This window comes from Ailuropoda melanoleuca, chromosome 2 (genome assembly GCF_002007445.2).
Source record: "Ailuropoda melanoleuca isolate Jingjing chromosome 2, ASM200744v2, whole genome shotgun sequence".
Taxonomy (NCBI): Eukaryota; Metazoa; Chordata; class Mammalia; order Carnivora; family Ursidae; genus Ailuropoda; species Ailuropoda melanoleuca.
This window is the reverse complement of record NC_048219.1, coordinates 49917111-49935845: the sequence shown is the minus strand read 5'-3', so window position 1 is coordinate 49935845 and position 18735 is coordinate 49917111. Positions and strand designations below refer to the sequence as shown.

Here is an 18735-nt window from a genome sequence, read left to right as displayed (position 1 = left end):
AATTTGTTGATAGCAGACCCACCTTACAATAAATACTGTCAAAAGTTCTTCAGGCTGAAAGCAAGGAGCCCAGGTCAGTAAATTCAAATCCACATGAACAAACAAAGAGCATTGGCAAAGGTAATCATGAAATTATAAAAGACAGTATAAATGTATATTTCTTCTTAACTGATTTAAAAAGCAATTGTATGAAACAGTACAAAGGAGGTGAAAACAAGGATGTATTAGAGAAATTATAAATAGTAAACCAGCCCTGCACACTTAGAATAAATCCCACTTGGTCATCGTGTATACCCTTTTTAAACTTCATGAGAATAAACCTATATAACTAACCCAGCAATTAATTTTTTTTAAAGATTTTATTTATTTATTTGACAGAGAGACAGCCAACGAGAGAGGGAACACAGCAGGGGAGTGGGAGAGGAAGAAGCAGGCTCCCAGTGGAGGAGCCCGATGTGGGACTCGACCCCGGAACACCGGGATCACGCCCTGAGCCAAAGGCAGACGCTTAACGACTGAGCCACCCAGGCGCCCCCCAGCAATTAATTTTTAAATAATACTAAGGCCCCATTTTCAGTTCAGGGTTCCAATTTTAACTTCTAACAATCTCCTCCAAAATTTATGCATCAAATACTCTGGGAAAAGAGCATAAAATGTATAACAATTCCTTTTTTTTTTTTAAGTAGCCTCAACACAGGGCTCAAACTCACAACCTTGAGATCAAGACCTGAGCTGAGATCAAGAGCCACTTAACAACTGAGCCACCCAGGTGCCCCTAAAACTATTCCTATTGTGTAATTAATCCTCTGAAGTTGGCTGTGCCCATTTTCATGATTGCTTTAATAAGTAAGGGAGTGTAATTTATAAAAACCACAGTACAATATAATTTCCCCATCCGAGAGGGTTGTTTCTGAAACCATTGAAGAAGAGAAAGGATTAGCTGAGGAATTTAAGTTGCTGTGGGAAAAAAAAAAAAAGTTTTAGGCACAACCCTAAGAAGTTAGTTTTTAGGTTCACTAAAATTAAGATTGTATTAAATAAGGAGAGGGGCACCTGGGTAGCTCAGTCGGATGAGCATCTGACTTTGGCTCAAGTCATGATCTTGGGGGCCTGGGATCAAGCCCCGAACTGGGCTCTATGCTTAGTGGGGAGTCTGCTTCTCCCTCTCCCTTTCTCTCTGCCCCTCCCCACCAGTTATGCTCTCTCTCTCTCTCAAATAAAATCTTTTCAAAAATGAATAAAATAAATAAAAACAGAGAATAGTCTATTATTTATTAATAGTCTATTATTTAATGAATAATAAATATATGGTTTATCATATCTCACTCACTAGAAACCTTTCAGGATCTCCCACTCCCACTTCAAATTTGTTTTTGTTCTATTGGACCTGCTAGGCACATTAAGAAGACAATTAAGAAGAAAAGAAGACTAACTTCATTATAAATGTTTAATACTTTTCAGATCTTATGATTCTCAGTTAATCCTGTCTCTCGAACCCCTCCATACCCAGTCCTAGAGATGCAAAATATATAGTTGATTTAAAATATTGTGTAACTTTTAGGGGTGCCTGGGTGGATCAGTGCAGTTAAGTATCTGCCTTTGGCTCAGGTCATGATCTCAGGGTCCTTGGATCAAGCCCCAAATTGGGCTCTGTGCTCAGTGGGGAGTCTGCTTCTCTCTGTCTCTCTGCCCCTCCCCACTGCTTATGCTCACTCTCTCTCTCTCTCAAATAAATCATCTTTAAAAAAAACTCTTAATAAAAAAAATAAAATATTATGTAACTTTTATTAAAAAATGTAAATATTTCTCAAGCTCTTCTCTAATACAGAACCTATTGTTACTTAATACTACTTTCTGTCCAGATTTTTCATATTCACCTCAGTGCCATCCCTTTAACAGTAATAGGAATGGAGTTCTTTGCTGGTTTTATTTCTCATGTCTAAGGCTGTATCCAGGACTTCTTACTTTCCTCTGCCATTTACTTTACTCTCCTTTTCTTTATCCAACCTCCAGTTTCCTCTTTTTAAAATTATCTCTATAAGACAGGAGCCTGGATTGCTTAGTCAGTAGAGCATGTGACTCTTGATCTTGGGGTCATGAGTTAGAGTCCCATGTGTGGCATGGAGTTTACTTAAAATAAGAAAAAAAGTTGAGGGGCGCCTGGGTGGCACAGCGGTTAAGCGTCTGCCTTCGGCTCAGGGCGTGATCCCGGCGTTGCGGGAGAGCCCCACATCAGGCTCCTCTGCTGTGAGCCTGCTTCTTCCTCTCCCACTCCCCCTGCTTGTGTTCCCTCTCTCGCTGGCTGTCTCTATCTCTGTCGAATAAATAAAATCTTTAAAAAAAAAAAAAAAAAAGTTGAAAACAATTTTCCCTGTAAGAATGACTCAAGAACTTGCATTCATTCAAACCAAATTTCTAAAAGCTACAGAGAAGTGTACCTATCAATTTTTAGTTCGGGGGAGATTACTGTATTTGCAAATGATTGTAGAGTGTCTATATGCATTGTACTCATTACAAATTTTTCTCAATAAAATCTGCAGGGGTTTTTTTTCTTCCTCCCTTCCTCTTCCTCCCCTCAACACCTCCCCTCTCTCTCTCTCTCTGTCTTTACAATAATATAATATCACATATTTTCAGTAACTTTTTTACTTGGAAAAATATTAATTCAATTTATATTATTTATCTAAAAGCTCAGATGTGAACTTGAAGTATTTTTTTTAAAGATTTTATTTATTTATTTATTTATTTGACAGAGACAGCCAGCGAGAGAGGGAACACAAGCAGGGTGAGTGGGAGAGGAAGAAGCAGGCTCCTAGCGGAGAAGCCTGATGTGGGGCTCGATCCCAGAACGCCGGGATCATACCCTGAGCCAAAGGCAGATGCTTAACGACTGAGCCACCCAGGCGCCCCGAACTTGAAGTATTTTGAGAATAACATTGGCATACATTTTTTAAGTTAATAATGGATACATTTCAATTCTGAGCTCTTAATTCCCTTCTTAAAAAAATAGCAGTTTTCATAATTAATCTTTCAAGGTTTCTAGTTAACACCATCAAATTATAGGTTCATATTCTACATGCTCATAAATGACTCAAAATATTTCAGATGTGCTGAATTACACAGACTACACAAAGTAGGTAAATGTACTTTAACAGAATTTGACCTAGTCTTGGAAATTTAACAACGGGGGTCATCATAACATATTGGTAGGAACTGTTACTGAGAATAAGAAACAAGGTATCTCGGGAATTCCCTTACAAGCTTGCTTTTTAGCTATAGGCAAGTCACTTAGGATCTCTGGGTTTACTTCATCTAGAAAACGTGATCTCTAAAATTCTCCCAGCTCCAAAACTTTTATGAATTTTATGAATTAAAAAAATCACAGAAAAAAAAGAAATGATAAAAAGGTTGAAATATTCAGCCTATAGAACTTGTCTATTCAAATAAATATTGATTAAGCTATAATTTAAAAGTAACAAATCACTTTTCATTTTATAATTCCCCATAAAGTGGGAAATACACACACACACACACATATGTATATATATGAAAGCCAGGTATATAGGCAGTACACTACATTACAGATTGCTGGATAAACACTGTGTTATTAGATTATGGGTAATGTTTAACCTTAACTCTGTGAGGTTAATTGTCCTTGAAATACGAGGATACAGTAATTACTTCTAAGTCATGTACCGAATCCAATCACATATATTAATTTCATTTTATCCATCATAACTAGTCAAATTATAGGTTTTTTCTTAAAAATAAACAAGCAAAAGTATTTTCAATTGCTTGCCCCCAAGAAAGGCTAATAATAGGCAGGCGGTGATGAGCTAAAAGATAAAGGGTCACAAACTCAGATGTTTTCAGAGGCAGCAAAGTAAATGAACTAAATGTGTGAAGTGGCTTTATATAACACAGTTGAGACTGGTAGGTCAGTGAGAACAGAACAGTGCACGCCTTGCCTAAAAACATCCTAATTATAAAGCATAAGCAATCTGGTTTTTCTTGTAGGAGAGATAAACATCTCTATCAATTAGCTTACTGGCATCTCCAGTATTGCAAAACTATTTCAGGTATCCAAGTATGTGGCTGAATTTAAAAAGAACATTTTAAAATCAAAAGTACTGAATAAATAAGTAAATAAAATCAAAAGTACTTTCACAATTTACATAAATAAGAAAAGTTTAAACTCTTTTACATTAATTCAACACTCAACATATAAAAACTGGGCATCAACTACATGCTAAGGCATTATCAGTATCCTTTAAGGCAAGAAAGATACTGGCATACTGTGTCTATATAGCAATGAAAATCAATTTTTTTTACTACTAGAAGAATAATTCTGTACTTTAAAAAAATACTTTTTAATCCAAAGATTATCCATCCACCTAATCTATAAAACCTTAATTTAACTTGGGAGTCAGTAGTTTAATCAAATGGGAGAAAATATTTAATCAAAAAAATTGCAATAAATGACAGTGGGTTTAATACAGAAATCACATCCACCACTCTTGACTGATGCTTTTCAGCTCTATCTCTTTAGACCTGTGAGGAAATTTTTGTGGTTTATGCTTCCCTAAGGAGTTTTAACTGTCGTTCAGAGAACCAAGTTTATAAAGGGATTATTTATGAATTAGGTAGAATAGTAAGTATGATTAGCTGAATTCTCTGGCATTTCCCACCATTTTCTTTCTTCTTTCTTTCTTTCTTTCTTTCTTTCTTTCTTTCTTTCTTTCTTTCTTTCTTTCTTTCCTTCTTTTTTAAGATTTATTTTCAAGTAACCTCTACACCCAGGATGGGGCTCAAACTCAAAACCCCAAGATCAAGAGTTGCATGCTCTACCGACTGAGCCAGCCAGGTTCCATTTGCAACTAAAGCATATGATTATTTCCAGCAATTCTATTCTTAGATATATACCCAAGAAAACTGAAAAGTTATGTGCACAAAAACTTGTACAAAAATGTTCATAGCAGCATTATTCGCAACAGCCAGAAAGAGGCAATAACCTCAATGCCCATCAGCTAATAAATGGATAAACAGAATGTGGTATCTCTGTAGAATGGAACATTATTTGGCCATAAAAAAGGACAAAGTACTGATACATGATGCAACATGGATGTACCTTGAAAACATCGTGTTAAGTGAAAGAAGCTAAGTGAAAAAAAGCCATCTACCCTTTGATCCCATTTGTACTAGATGCCTAGAATAGACAAATCTGTAGAGACAGAAAGATTTGTATTCACCAGGTGCTGAAGAATAGGAAGTGAGTGCTAATAGATATGGAGTATCTTTTTCAGGTGATGAAAATGTTCTGAACTTAGTGGTTACACAACTCTGTGAATATACCAACCACTGAACTATATACTTTTAAAAAGGTAAGCTTTATGGCATGTCAATTACAATGCATAAGGCTGTAAAGTATGTGGTGATTACAACCTATTTACTGAATCTCTAAAAGAATCCTTGTACTCTGCCAAAGGGTGATAGGACCCAGTACACCTTGTACATGTATCAATCATCCTGAAAGCTACTTTTGAACCAAAAACTTTGTGTCAAGACATCACTCTTACTATGATTAAAAAAAAATAATAATTTTTAAACGTAAATATATTTAAAAAATTAAAACACCTAAGAAATGCAATCTATACATATGAAAAAGTAAAATATTTATATGCATAACAAGTAGTAGCAATGTCATTCATAAGCAGCAGTTAGTGTTTATTTTCCCCATATTTTGGTTTAACACCATAGTGGTAGTTTATTCTTTTTAGGGAAATTGCATAAGATACATATAGCATATGATGAGTAAGTTATAGAAGACTGTGTAACTGGAAAATTAATTCCAAGTAACAATATTTCCTCTAAAAACACATTTATTAATAAACAAATTATTTTAAACTAGTGGACAATAAAGTGTGCCTATAATTTATTAAGTCCAAGATATATAGTCAACTTGAATAAAATTACATATGGCATTTTAAAAACAGCCTATTTCTAAAATATCAGTAATTCAGGCAATTGGGATTTCCACAGGAGATAAATTGCCATTAATTTCCTTTTTATGATGAAAAGGTGTGCCTTAAGCACATCACAACCGTGTTATTAAGAAATGCTACAGCACACTTTAAAACTCAAAATGGTAAAACACATATGCATTAGGATATTCTTTTACGGGTCCCAGCCCTATAGCAGCATTTCAGTTGGAGATTTAAATCTAGTTAGCCACATTTCCAAATGACTTGGGTTTTTATTTCCTAGAAATACATATCACATGTGTAGGTGAGTTAAGAACTTAAATTTCCATTATAAATGAGAAACTGTCATACTGACAATGTAAAGATAAAAGAAATAAAGTACTTGGATAGTCTAGTACTTTATTAGAAATATATCCACTAACTCCACAAAAAAAATTTTACACGTAAGCAAAATACTAAAAACTTCTGATTTGGGAGAAATGAAATAAAATACAGTGAACGGTTGTTTCTTCATCTCTAACTGTAAAAATCCCTTTCGCCTATTTATTTGACCCGTCTCTATTCATGCAATTTAATGAATCCTCAAAATAATTTACACATCTTTATACAGAATTCACATCTACATCAGTAAACTGCCAGTCCTTTTATATTTTCAGTGCCTTATCAAAATATGGGTAACAAAGTTTTTCATTCTATGAGGCAGGAAGATGTTTCCTAAGTACTTCTTTGGATGATGAGGATATAGTATCTGGGAAGGACACGTCAAATTCTATTAGAAGGTCACCACGCTGGTCAGGATTTTTTGGAAATGGCAGCCCATATCCAATAATTCTTCTCCTCATTCCAGGCTTCACAATATCGTTTATTGACATGGGTATGGTTCTTCCATCCATTGTTGGCACATTAACTGAGCAGCCACACAATGCCTGAAATATACCAAATAAAATTAACAAACTTCAGAACCTCAAAAACTCAACAACAACAATAACAACAAAAACTGGGTGTGAAGGATGAAACCACTAAGGTAAAATTTTAACCTCGAAAAGAATATCAATAATTGCAAGACTTTTTCCCTATTAAAAAATCCCTTTAGGACATACGTGATCAGACATACTACAAAAGAAGGAAAGGAGAAGGGGAAGGATAGAAGGAAAGAGAAGTAAAGGATGTCTCCTACATTGCCTTAAAATGGAATGTTTGGGGTTGCCATTACAACATTTAAGATGCAGGGATGGAACTGGACAAGGAAAGGGAGAAATTTAGCAGCGAGAGGAATAGAATAAGAGCAACTCCCTACTTCTTTGGAAGGAAAAATATTAGGATAAGAAATACATTTATTGGTTTAGTCAACAAATGTTTACTGAGTGTCTCCTATATGCCACACATTCCTGCTAGATGTTGAGCTTAGGAACCATGAACACAGACCCCACCTCAGGGAATGCACAAGCAACTCAGAAGCAAACCGGTAATAATAATACAGTATAATGTTAGCACAGACGTGCAGAAGTCTTTTGTGAGACAAAGGGCACCCAGCTTATCCCGCCCCCCCTTAGCTTCTGAGAGTACAGAATGCTTGAGCTAAACATTGGATCAGTAGCAGGTTTTGAGGCAGAATGAGAAACAACGGTGTTCCATAGATTAGAACTCAGACGATGACATTAACGTATGTTAGATAATAATAGAGCAAACTTAGGGAAATGCATAAACCTTTATGGGTAGAAATCAGATTTAAAATGACCTTTCATTTTCAGCTAAAAAGTCTGGACTTTATGGTAGATACTATGTGGGATCATTTAAGAATTTTAAGCAGGGAACTGACATGGCCATATTTGCAGGATTAGAATCCAATTTGAAAAATAGTGTCTAAAAATAGAACAAAAAAGCACTCAAAGCAGTACACTTATAAATTATTTTAAATTAATATTTCTGTTATATAATTATTACTCCAAATTAACAATTCTAGAAAAAAATCTTATATATGGACTTCAATTACAATGCATATCTCATAAACCATACCTGTAAAAACTGAGTGGAGTTAAGCCAGTATTAGGCTTCATAGTACACAATCTGGTTAGTGCTTAAAGTTGGCATTTAAATTGTTAGTACAAGTAACTAAACTTAGAAAATATAATCTTATCCATAAAAGAGGTATAATAGTAGTACTACCTCTGGAGGGTTCTTATGAGAATTTAAAAAATAACATGTACTAAGCATTTAATAAATATTAGCTATTACTTACATAAATTCCCTAAGATTAGATGCATAATTCTATTTCAGAATCCTATTAACTTACCTCTCGTAAACTAATTTTAGCAGTGTAAATTATATTTGATCCATCCCTTTTAAATTTTGGGTGATCTTTATCTTTAATGATAAAAACAATGTCTGCAGGGATACTAGTTGGTGTTTCATCTCCTTCCCTTGGAAAAGTAATTTTGGTGCCTTCTTTCCACCCTTTTTTAATCTCGATGGTGAGAATTTTGTCCTCAGATCTATAACTCCTTCCATCAGGATTTAACCTCTTTCGAGAAATCTTCATCCGTTTGGTACAGCCGGTATATATTTCTTCAAGTGATACTCTAAGTTCATGAATAACTGGAGGATCTTGTTTGATGCGGGATGGTCCCACAGAATTTCTGTCTCTTGGATATCCATTCATGCTGAATCCAAAGGCACTAAAAGGATCTCCATCTACTTCCATTTCATCAGAATCTCTACCACCAGCCATCCGTCTTCCGAAGAAAATTTCAAAGGGGTTGGAACCTCCAAAAAATGCTGCAAATGTGGCATGAGGATCTCCATGAAAGGTGTACCGGAAGGTACCTCCTTGTCCATCAGTGCCTCCTGCTCCTCCTTTCAACCCTATATGAACAGACAGACACGATTAGAAAAAAGCTCGCAACTCTTGAAAGTTAAACTTGCAAAAACTGTATTACTAATAAACTTTGGCCTACTTAAGGTTACAATCTATTAATATTAATATTAATTAATAAAATGCCATTATCACTAAATGCAGAACAGCTACCTAACTTTTGACCATTCCATCCTAAGTCAAATTTTTAGCTTTCAAATTCTTCATCCAAACCCCCATCTTTAGTGACCATTTATTCCTGAATTTTTGCTCCACTGGTAAATAAGAAAATAAAACCGGGAGCCTCTTATCTCATAAACTACTGGTTGGACAATCTGAAGTATATAAATGTAAGTTTTCAAAAGATGTCAACTGAAATAGGTCTTTGCTAATCAATGCAAAATGCATAACCTAAATCTTTAAGTGCCGTTATAATCAGTGAGCATAATCAATAATATAAAATATTATATTCATACTAACTAGCTTTATTTCAGGTCTCTTACTGTTTAAGAATTAATTAAATAGAACTCTTTCTGTGGCAGAAAGGGAAAAAATTCTAATAATAGAACACCCTATGAAAAATGTTTTTTTAGACTCCAAAATTATTATCCCTATTCTAGATAACGAAATTGTTTATCTAGGCATACTACGATATAGCATTAATTTCAATAGCATGTAGAAAGAAGACTAAAATCAAGTGCTGTAAACCCCCCTGACATATAAGTCCTTTGGACTGGTTATTTCTGTCTATTGTGGACAACTCACTTCAGACAACAAGATAGTGACATTTTGACCTTGTTCTTTAAGGTTCAACTAAGTAATATGTAGCTCACAAGCAAACACATATTTGAATTAGCATTTTCTGTTATATACCAAAGAAAGTTTCTATTAAGACCCACAAAACATTAGTATAGTGATCTTTTAAAGAATCAATAATGACAAGGATTTATATCATTACAGTAGTAGCAAAGTTTCTTAATGAGCCTTATGGGCATTTCTGATGAAGGAAACAAGCAGGAAGAAAATCTAAAAATTTTAAAACTATAATAAATCCAAAAGATTAAACTAAGAGATTCTAATATGTTCAAACAGTAATTTGAGGGCAGGAAATACATTTTATTCATTTTTGCATTGCTCGTGTATACAGGGATGAAAATGATAGGTGCGTGTGTTCACTGAATAGAGAATGAACTAGTTCTTAAAGCCTATTTAAGCTTTAAAAGGTGTCTTGAGTATCAGGATAAAGAAGAGGGAAAACCAAAAGCAATATAAAGTATAATCACACATACACATATGAGACTTAATAATAAAAAATTATACTCAGCATGCTGTCAAAGAGACTCAGTTCTACATGTTTTATTCTATTTGGCTTCTTCCATTAGAAGGTATACATATATTCTATTTTATCCAACAGTCTCAGCTGATGTTTAGATGTTTACCTTCATCCATGAATAGAAATCTGGAGAGACCAAGAAAAGTCTAATAATCTGAAAACTGTCAAAATATGTATTGAATGATATATCCAAAGAGCAGTTAGGATATCTCTTATAGAAACAGAATGACAAGTATAAGCAGAACAAGGACTATTAACATGTAGCTCATACAAAACTTCTTTTTATAAATTTTAGTGGTACAGTTATAACTCCAAGTGTTAAAAAAAAGCTAGAGACAGATTTTTATAAATCATAGGTTACGTATATAACTCAAGGTCATAACCAATGTGACTAAACCAATGCTTAAATTACTTCAATCGTTTCATCTTTCATCCCACAAATATAATAGAGTATAATCGTTTAACAGAGAGTTAATAACATAAATTGAGTAAATTAACTTGCCCAGTCTAACTCTCTACAAGACAACATCTAAATGTTTTGGACTCATAATAAATTCACGAAAGGAAGGAATAACATTTTAAGTTATTACATTACAGGTTTGGCTTTTCGTTAAAACCTCTTTCCTCCTCTGCCAAAAATGGTAACTCAATCAGGATTACAGAGTCCCTGAGAAGATTCACACAGTCTGAAGTGACATTTCTCAAAGCTGACAAAAAGGCTCCAATGAAACTTTGAGGTTTTCCTTGACACTAAACAGTCAAGTACATAGCTCAGATAAAGGACAAGGCTACTACATAATGACTGCAAAAATCCTTCCAAAATTCACAACAATATAACATGAATTATTATGCAAGTACTGCTTTGCCTAGCATCTGAATTGTTAACAGACATGTTATCAACTATACAGTCAACTTTTTATTACATATATTTTGACTGCTTATGGAAAATTTTAATATTCAATTAGATTCCCTCAGCTCTCCAAAAGGTTTTCTAGACACCATCACCACTTTGTGTGACCAAGGAATATGCTCTAGAATCAACAGTTGCCTATACTGTAGCAAGACTGCTATTATTTAAAACCAACCAACCAACCAACCAATTTGCAATCCAAAAACAAATATGTGTTCGGTATACTACCTATAACCATGATTTCCACTAGTTAGTTGAAAGTGTGTCAAAAGCAGCAGCATTGGAAGAGAATTAGGATTTGAAAGAAAAAAATTATAGGACTTTAATAACTCTTAGGTTAAGGAGATCTGATAGGTAAAAATCTAGATTTATAGCAAGGCTTATACAGTTACTAGCCTGAGATCCTTAAGCAGCTTTGACTCACAAAGATCCAACTTATTTTTAAAAATACATAGTAAATAAAAAGAGATCCAGTTGATTAAATATGTAATCTTAACAACTGAAGAAGCAAGCTGGTATAGATTAATATACTACACACAAGTTTGATCATAAAACTACTACTTTTCAGTATTTAAAGAAAGTTATTGAGTAAACTATAAACCAAAAAGGCATAGAGAAGAAGAAACGTTAGAGAACTAGGATACTGTAAAGATGCGTTACTAAAGTTTTTTTTTTTTTTTTCAGTCTTTTAATATAAACTTCCATTGACATCCACTGAATTAAGCCTAAAACCTTCCGGGAAAGACAGGTTCAAAATCCAATTTTCAATTTATGTAGTTGAATTTGAAAACAAAACAAAACAAAATACAACTATGGAGAACATTTCTCTCTTTTTAAAAATAGCTTTGTTTATTACATACTATAAAATTAACCCATTGCAAATATATAATTCAGAGATTTTAGTAAAGTTGTAGAGTTGTGCAGCCATCATCACAATCCAGTTATTGATCATTTCCATCAACCCAACGAGTTCTCTTAGTTTCTATCTGTAGCTAACCCCTGCTCCCACTTCTAGCTCTAGGCAACCCACTGATCTGCTTACTTTCTCTACAAATGTGCTTTTTCCATGAATTTCATATAAATGGAATCAAATAATATATAGCCTTTGACATCTGACTACTTTTATTTAGCATAGTTTTTGAGGTTCATCCATGTTGTAGCATGTTTTATTAAATCAATCCTTTTAATTGCTAAGTAGTATTCCAGCGTGTACGTGTGTGTGTGTGTGTGTGTGTGTGTGTGTGTTTGTGTGTGTATGTGTGTGTGTGTACATATATGCCACATTTTGTTTATCCATTCATATAATGATAGTACTTTTAAATTGTTCCCAGTTTGGGGCCATCACAAATAATGCTGCTATGAACATTCACAAAGACATTACATGTCTTTTTGTGGACCTATGTTTTCATTTCTCTTTTATAGATTCCTACGAGTGGAACTGCTGGGTCATATGGTAAATTTAAAACATCTCTATTTTTATCCAAAAATTTTTAAACCCAGCCTTTAAAATTGTGGATATTAGAGATTTTCAAAACATGAATAAAGTGGATCACTGGTTCTCTTACTTTCTAACTATATAAATTTAGCTTGTTCAACTCATACACTTCTCAGTTCATGGTTCCTGTTCTCACTGTCCCAGGCCTTGAAAGAGAGTGTAATAATTGGGGGGGAGGGGTAGGAGTATATTACATAAATTACTAATAGCTCCACAGTCCTAAAATTCAGTGTTTTGTTACTACTGGAGAAACACGTTGGGTGACAGAACCAGGCCTGCAGGCACAAACTGACCAATGAAAGGCAAAGAGAAAAAATGTTTTCCCACATTTAAACAGTAATACCTAAAAGGGATTTTTCCAAAGTATAAATGAACTATTCTGAATACAGAGCAAATAAACATAATGCTTTTCTGTAAAGGAAGAATAATTTCTAAAAAAAATCAAATAGTTTTCATTTAACTATATTTTCAAGTAACTCCTAACTAGAGAATGATATTCCTGAATACATTTCCATGCTTTAAAACACGTATTCTTCCCTTTTACCTCTATTGCTTATATCAATTATCTGAATCAAGAACAAAAAAAGGATTCAGGGTACACAGATGATACTGTGTACATTTTCATTTTTAAAAAATTTTTTAAAAATTCATTTTTAAAAAATTCATTCACTGATAATGATCAGTAAAAATCAAACTAGAGAAACAGCACTCAAGAAAAACACTATGAAGAGGTAATGTTAAGCCAAGAAAAATGTATCATTTGATGACTTGAAAATTCTGAAGATAAATATCCTTAGAAAACACTGAATCTCATGGCTTAGTTACAAACAAACTTGAGCTAGCAGTGAGATGTGGTTTAAGCAGTGGCTATGTGCTTTTTCAGGGGAATGTTTGTGTATTTCTTTACAAAATTACAAATAACTTCTTTAGAAAGAGTGTACTGCCTGTAGTATCTCAGAATCCTGCTTAGCACTTGAGATGAATCAAATCATAGTATTTTGATTAGAATGGCCATAAGGAACAAACAGAATTGAACAGGCCATTACTTGCCTTTTTCAATATTGACTTTGTAAGAACCTGACACTGCAGGGCCTCATCACACCAAAACCAAGAGCAGAAATTGCAATTTTGGCAGCTCAGATCAAAAAGAAAAACAAAACAAAAGAAAGAAAAAAAACCAAACCTTTACACAATCACCTTGCTTATATAAATTTCGTTTTTAAACTCAAAATGAGTAATTACTGCTTCACTGTATTTTAGGGTATATTTCTGATTAGGAAAACTTTATGTTAAATGCGATAAAGGAGGCAAAGAAATAAAAAAGTTTTCATAACTACAATAATTTAAAGGAGAATATTTTGGGAGAAAAAATTAATAATGAAGTAACTAAGTCCTGATTCAAAACGTGGAAAAGCCCAGCATCTGCAGGAATTAAAGTGTTTTTGTTGTTGCTGTTAATTAGCAATTTAAAATAGTCTTACTTTATAGCTACATTTATATGGAAATGATGGACAAACTTAATTTAAAATACAGAATGATAAAAGGATAATCTTAATAACCCCCATTTACTGTATTCAGTTAGTTTCTGATCTCACAATGAAAGAAACAAAAGTATGACAGGGATCAAGGAAAGGGAAGTTGTCATGCTTTCCTCTATACCTAGATAGTAAAATTTCCAAAGAAATAATGTTACCTAAAAGTAAATCAATAATTGTTCTAACTAGGTGGCCATTTTAGGTCAAAAATTGTATTTCTGAGATCTCATTTTCTTGGCACACAATTACTGTTTACAATTAAGCTAAAAACTTGTTCTGGTATTTTATGACATCAGGAAAATTCTTTCCTCTCCAGGCGGAATGCCAAAAACAACTAGAGCTAAATGCCTGGGCCTTCTGCTTCTCAGAGAGACGATTCTATCTTGTTCAATCTAAATTAAATTGCTATCTGAAAGGCAAAAAACTTCCTTTGTTTTTGTGAATAAAATATAAACTACCCAGAATTTGAACTGCCAATCTTAAAATTTTAAATGGTTGAAGGACCTTTATTGGTTCTGGCAGAAAATTCATTAGAAAACAAAACAGGTTGCATAAGACTTTTGACACAATTCATTAATGGGTATGGGAATGTAAGGTTTCTTTTCAAATATACACTGTTAACATTATAAATCTAATGGCAGAATATACATATTACAAAATGCCAAAATAAAAAAAGGCAAACAAGTACATTTCATTCACAGCTATGTAATAATATTCATTCAGATGATCAAAGATGAAATCTTATTTTTATCCATTATTTGTCTTCCTACTTTTGATGTCTGAGAATTTAATTTAAAGATAACCAGAAGGCTGAAAGAGGGGGGAAAAAAGAGAGAGTGAGACAGAACTGGAGAGACCAAAAGATATACACAGAATACTTACCTTCCTCCCCAAACTGATCATATATTTCTCTCTTTTTAGGATCACTCAATACTTCATAAGCTTCTGCAACCTCTTTAAATTTTTCCTCTGCTTGAGGAGATTTATTCTTGTCCGGATGAAATTTGAGGGCTTGTTTTCGGTAAGCCTTTTTAATATCTTCATCTGAAGCTCCTTTTTCAATTCCCAAAATGCAATAATAGTCTTTCCCCATTTCGAATGCCTTGAAATGAACTTAGATTTCCCTTTGTGAAAGAAAACAGCGTCCCCAGTCTTAGCAGTACAACGATTCTAAGAAAAATAAACCAAGCTGGGTATTTTAAAAGTTAAAGCAAATCAGCAATTCAGCTTTGCTGTGTTTAGGCAGCAAGCAAACCGCGTCTCTGTATTTAATTCCTTCCCCAAAGGCTCACTTACAGATAAATATACACTACACAGGAGACGGCCTCCTTCTAGATCCTCCCATTTTCACTACGTGTCTCTGTACTTTCTAGAACAGCAAATGCTACAGGACGTCACTTCCCCAGCTGCCTCTAGTCAAAGTACTGAGCTAGATTTTCTCCTCCTCCATGATTAACTATTCATTTTCCTTCTGGCTCTCCCATTTTTATTTCCTTTTTAAGAAGCTAAGTGGATTCAAAAACCAGTATTTCAGCATAGCAGGTCATAGCAACATATTTATTTACTCTATTGTAGGTGAAAAAACAACAAAAATAATTACAGCCACTAGGCATCCTATGTTAAAATAAATTACAGGTATTATACAAATAAAGGTACCCTTGAACTTATTTTAGGTATTTTAATTTTAATTTCAAGTTATCCAGATGTAAGATACACAATACTAAAATATGGTTTGTTTAAATTAAAATTTTCAGATAATTTGTGTCATTTTTGGAATTCCTGGGGGTCTAGCAATCAGAAATGCCCAGAAGTCAATATACCAATTTCACATTGTAAAAGGCTACATATCATAAACATCAAAAGCAATAAGGGACTTAAATATTATTTTAGCTAGTGGTTTTAACTAGTTTTTTGTAGTATACAGGAGTTAATAGTTCTGGCAAACTAAATATTTGTGAAAGCTCTGTACCTGATTTTAGTTACTTCAGCAAAAACAGAATGAGATCCCGCTTTTCCCCCCCTCCCCGCCTCTGCCCAATTCCTAGGATCACTATTTAAAGAATTTTTGTGCTGCAGGAAAGATAGAAGACAAGTATCAAGTTACAGACGGTAAATACTCATGTTTCTTATAAGACCTTGACTGGATCATCTTAAAATCTGGATATGCTATTTACGGGGCAGTGATATGAGAAGTATTTTTTTTTCTTTTAAAAACATATTTCCCTAATTATAAATAGCAACACTCATTGCTGAAGATTTTGGAAAACACAGGAAGAAAAAAGAAGAAAAGGTATAAAATAAAAACCTCCCTATCATACCACTTAAGGTAATCCCTGCTTGTTAGTGTATTTCCTTCTAGTCCTTTTTTTTATCTGATAATTACATTTATTTGTTGTAGTTTTGTATTTTTTTTTGTTAACAAAGTGTATGTCCTATCATTTACATGCCCTTTCGATGTCTGCTTATATATATACATATATATACATATATATGATATATACATATATATGATACTTATGAGAAATATTTTCAATGTATATTACACATCTTTTATCTCCTATATTGTTTTGTCATCTTTTCAAAAATGTTCCCATTTCTAATATAACGGAAAGATGGATTAATAAGAAAATGTGAAAGGAATTGCACAGAGCCCTATAAATACCTTAAATCTGTAACCTTAAAAAAGAAAAACAGAACATATAAAGGAAAAGTAAATGTACATATACGTTTAGAGTATGATGAAAAGTTAATGATCATGTGTTAACCTTTAAAGATATGGGAACACCTACTCTATACGCCAAGCAGCTTTACATTCATGATTCAGCAATTCTTTCAGAACGTTCATCTTTGTACATTTGACAGCTAGGGTTTCCTATTTTTCAAAACTCTCTCCTTTAAAAATACTTTGGTATTAGAAATGTATAGCATCTGTCTAGTCTAGTTACAGGCTTCAGAGGTTTGTCAGCTAGCTCTTCAAGCAAATGTTTTAGTTCCACCAAGGAATACTCAAAGTCAAAAGGTTAACCATTCAAATCCAAAAAAAACTTGGGGAAAAATGCTAATATCCAAAGTCACTTTAAAACTCCTACTTTAAAAAAAATGCAAGTTGAAGTCCAGTGCAATGATCAGCATCTAGAGTAGAGTAAAAATATAATAAAAATCACCTTTTCTAGAATCAATTGCTCCTTTAAATATTCACTACCAAAGGAAAACTGCATTGCTGTCTATGAAAAGTCTGACTTCTTCTGGTGGGTAATGCTGGGAGGAAAGAAAAAAACAGATTCTCATCTGATTCAATTATTTTCAGGTAGCTAGAAATAGTATCAGGACTTGACATATTAAAGGATTTTAGAATCCAAAGACTAGATCTTTCACATTTCCGAGAAATGGATTACATACTAACAAACGGAAACAAATCTGACTTTGCACATATAGAGAAGGGTGATAAAGGATTTTCATACTTCTTCAAATATCATACACACAAAAAAGAATCATAGTGCTAAATTTGAAAAGCAAGAACTCACCTCAACTTTGAAATTTCAAGTTAATAAGAGAGCGATTATAATTTTAAATAATATAAAACAATCTAGCTAGGTTTTGATAAAATGAGTAGTGTAAATAATTCTTTCAAATGTTTGGAAACAATGCCAGCAGACACAAGATAAGATGTTCAACATCACTGATCATCAGGGAAATGAAAAGCAAAACCACAGTGAGATACTACCTCATACCAGTCAGAATGGCTAATATCAAAAAGACAAGAAATAACAAATGCTGGTGAGGATGTAGAGAAAAGAGAACCCTTGTGCACAGTTGGTAAGAATGTATATTGGTTAGCCACTGTAGAAATAGTATGGAGCTTCCTCAAATATTTAAAAATAGAAATACCACACAATCTGGTAATTCCACTACTGGGTATTTATTCAAAGGAAACAAGAACACTAATTCAAAAAGATATATGCACCCACATATTCATTACAGCATTATTTACAATAGCCGAGACATGGAAGAAACCTAAGTGTTCATTAGTCGATGACTGGATAAAGAAGATACTATATGTATGGAATAATTAAGTCACAAGAATGAAAGGTACCACATAGGAAATATATTCAGTGGAATTATAATAGTAATAGTAACAGATGATAGCTACACTCATGGTGAGCATAACATAACATACAGAGTTACTAAATCACTATGTTGTACACCTGAAACTCATGCAATATTGTGTGTCAGCTATACTTCAATAAAGAAAATAAGTATGGCAGCATCAGGAGGAGGTTGCAGGGATCAAGGCCAACTTATACCCGGAGCCAGGTGAGCCTGACTACCCTTCCACTGCTTCAAAGTCAAGTGAGCAGGAAAAAAAAAACCATGGATCCCAGGAAACAAGGTAGGCCCAGGGAAAAAGGAAACAGTACATTCAGGCTACCAAGGAAAAACACCCTTTTTTTTAGGAGCTAAAATTCTCTGGGCACCTAGGTGGTTCAGTGAGTTAAGCATCCAACTCTTGGTCTCAGCTCAGATCTTGATCTCAGGGTCAGGAGTTCAGGCCCTACATTAGGCTCCAAGCTGGGTATGGAGCCTACTTAAAAATAAAAAAATAAAAATAAAATAAAATCCACTACATTTT

The 18735-nt window shown here is 33.8% G+C and overlaps 1 protein-coding gene across 3 annotated transcripts in view; it reads right to left on the bottom strand.

The window, feature by feature from the left end:
• Positions 1-5653: 5653 nt before the first annotated feature.
• The window catches only part of DNAJB4 (DnaJ heat shock protein family (Hsp40) member B4), a 41904-nt gene continuing 28822 nt past the window's right edge, over positions 5654-18735 (bottom strand). Inside the window, exons 2-4 of one of the 3 annotated variants that reach the window (XM_019802863.2) lie at positions 14988-15275; positions 8275-8843; positions 5654-6907 (exon numbers count right to left, since the gene is read on the bottom strand). In XM_019802863.2, coding sequence (XP_019658422.1) covers positions 6674-6907; positions 8275-8843; positions 14988-15198 — 1014 coding nt within the window. In that variant the 5' untranslated portion in view covers positions 15199-15275 and the 3' untranslated portion in view covers positions 5654-6673. Of the gene's footprint in view, positions 6908-8274; positions 8844-14987; positions 17176-18735 lie in introns of those variants that run through there. The other 2 variants (XM_002922318.4, XM_019802866.2) reach the window with 2 other exon arrangements.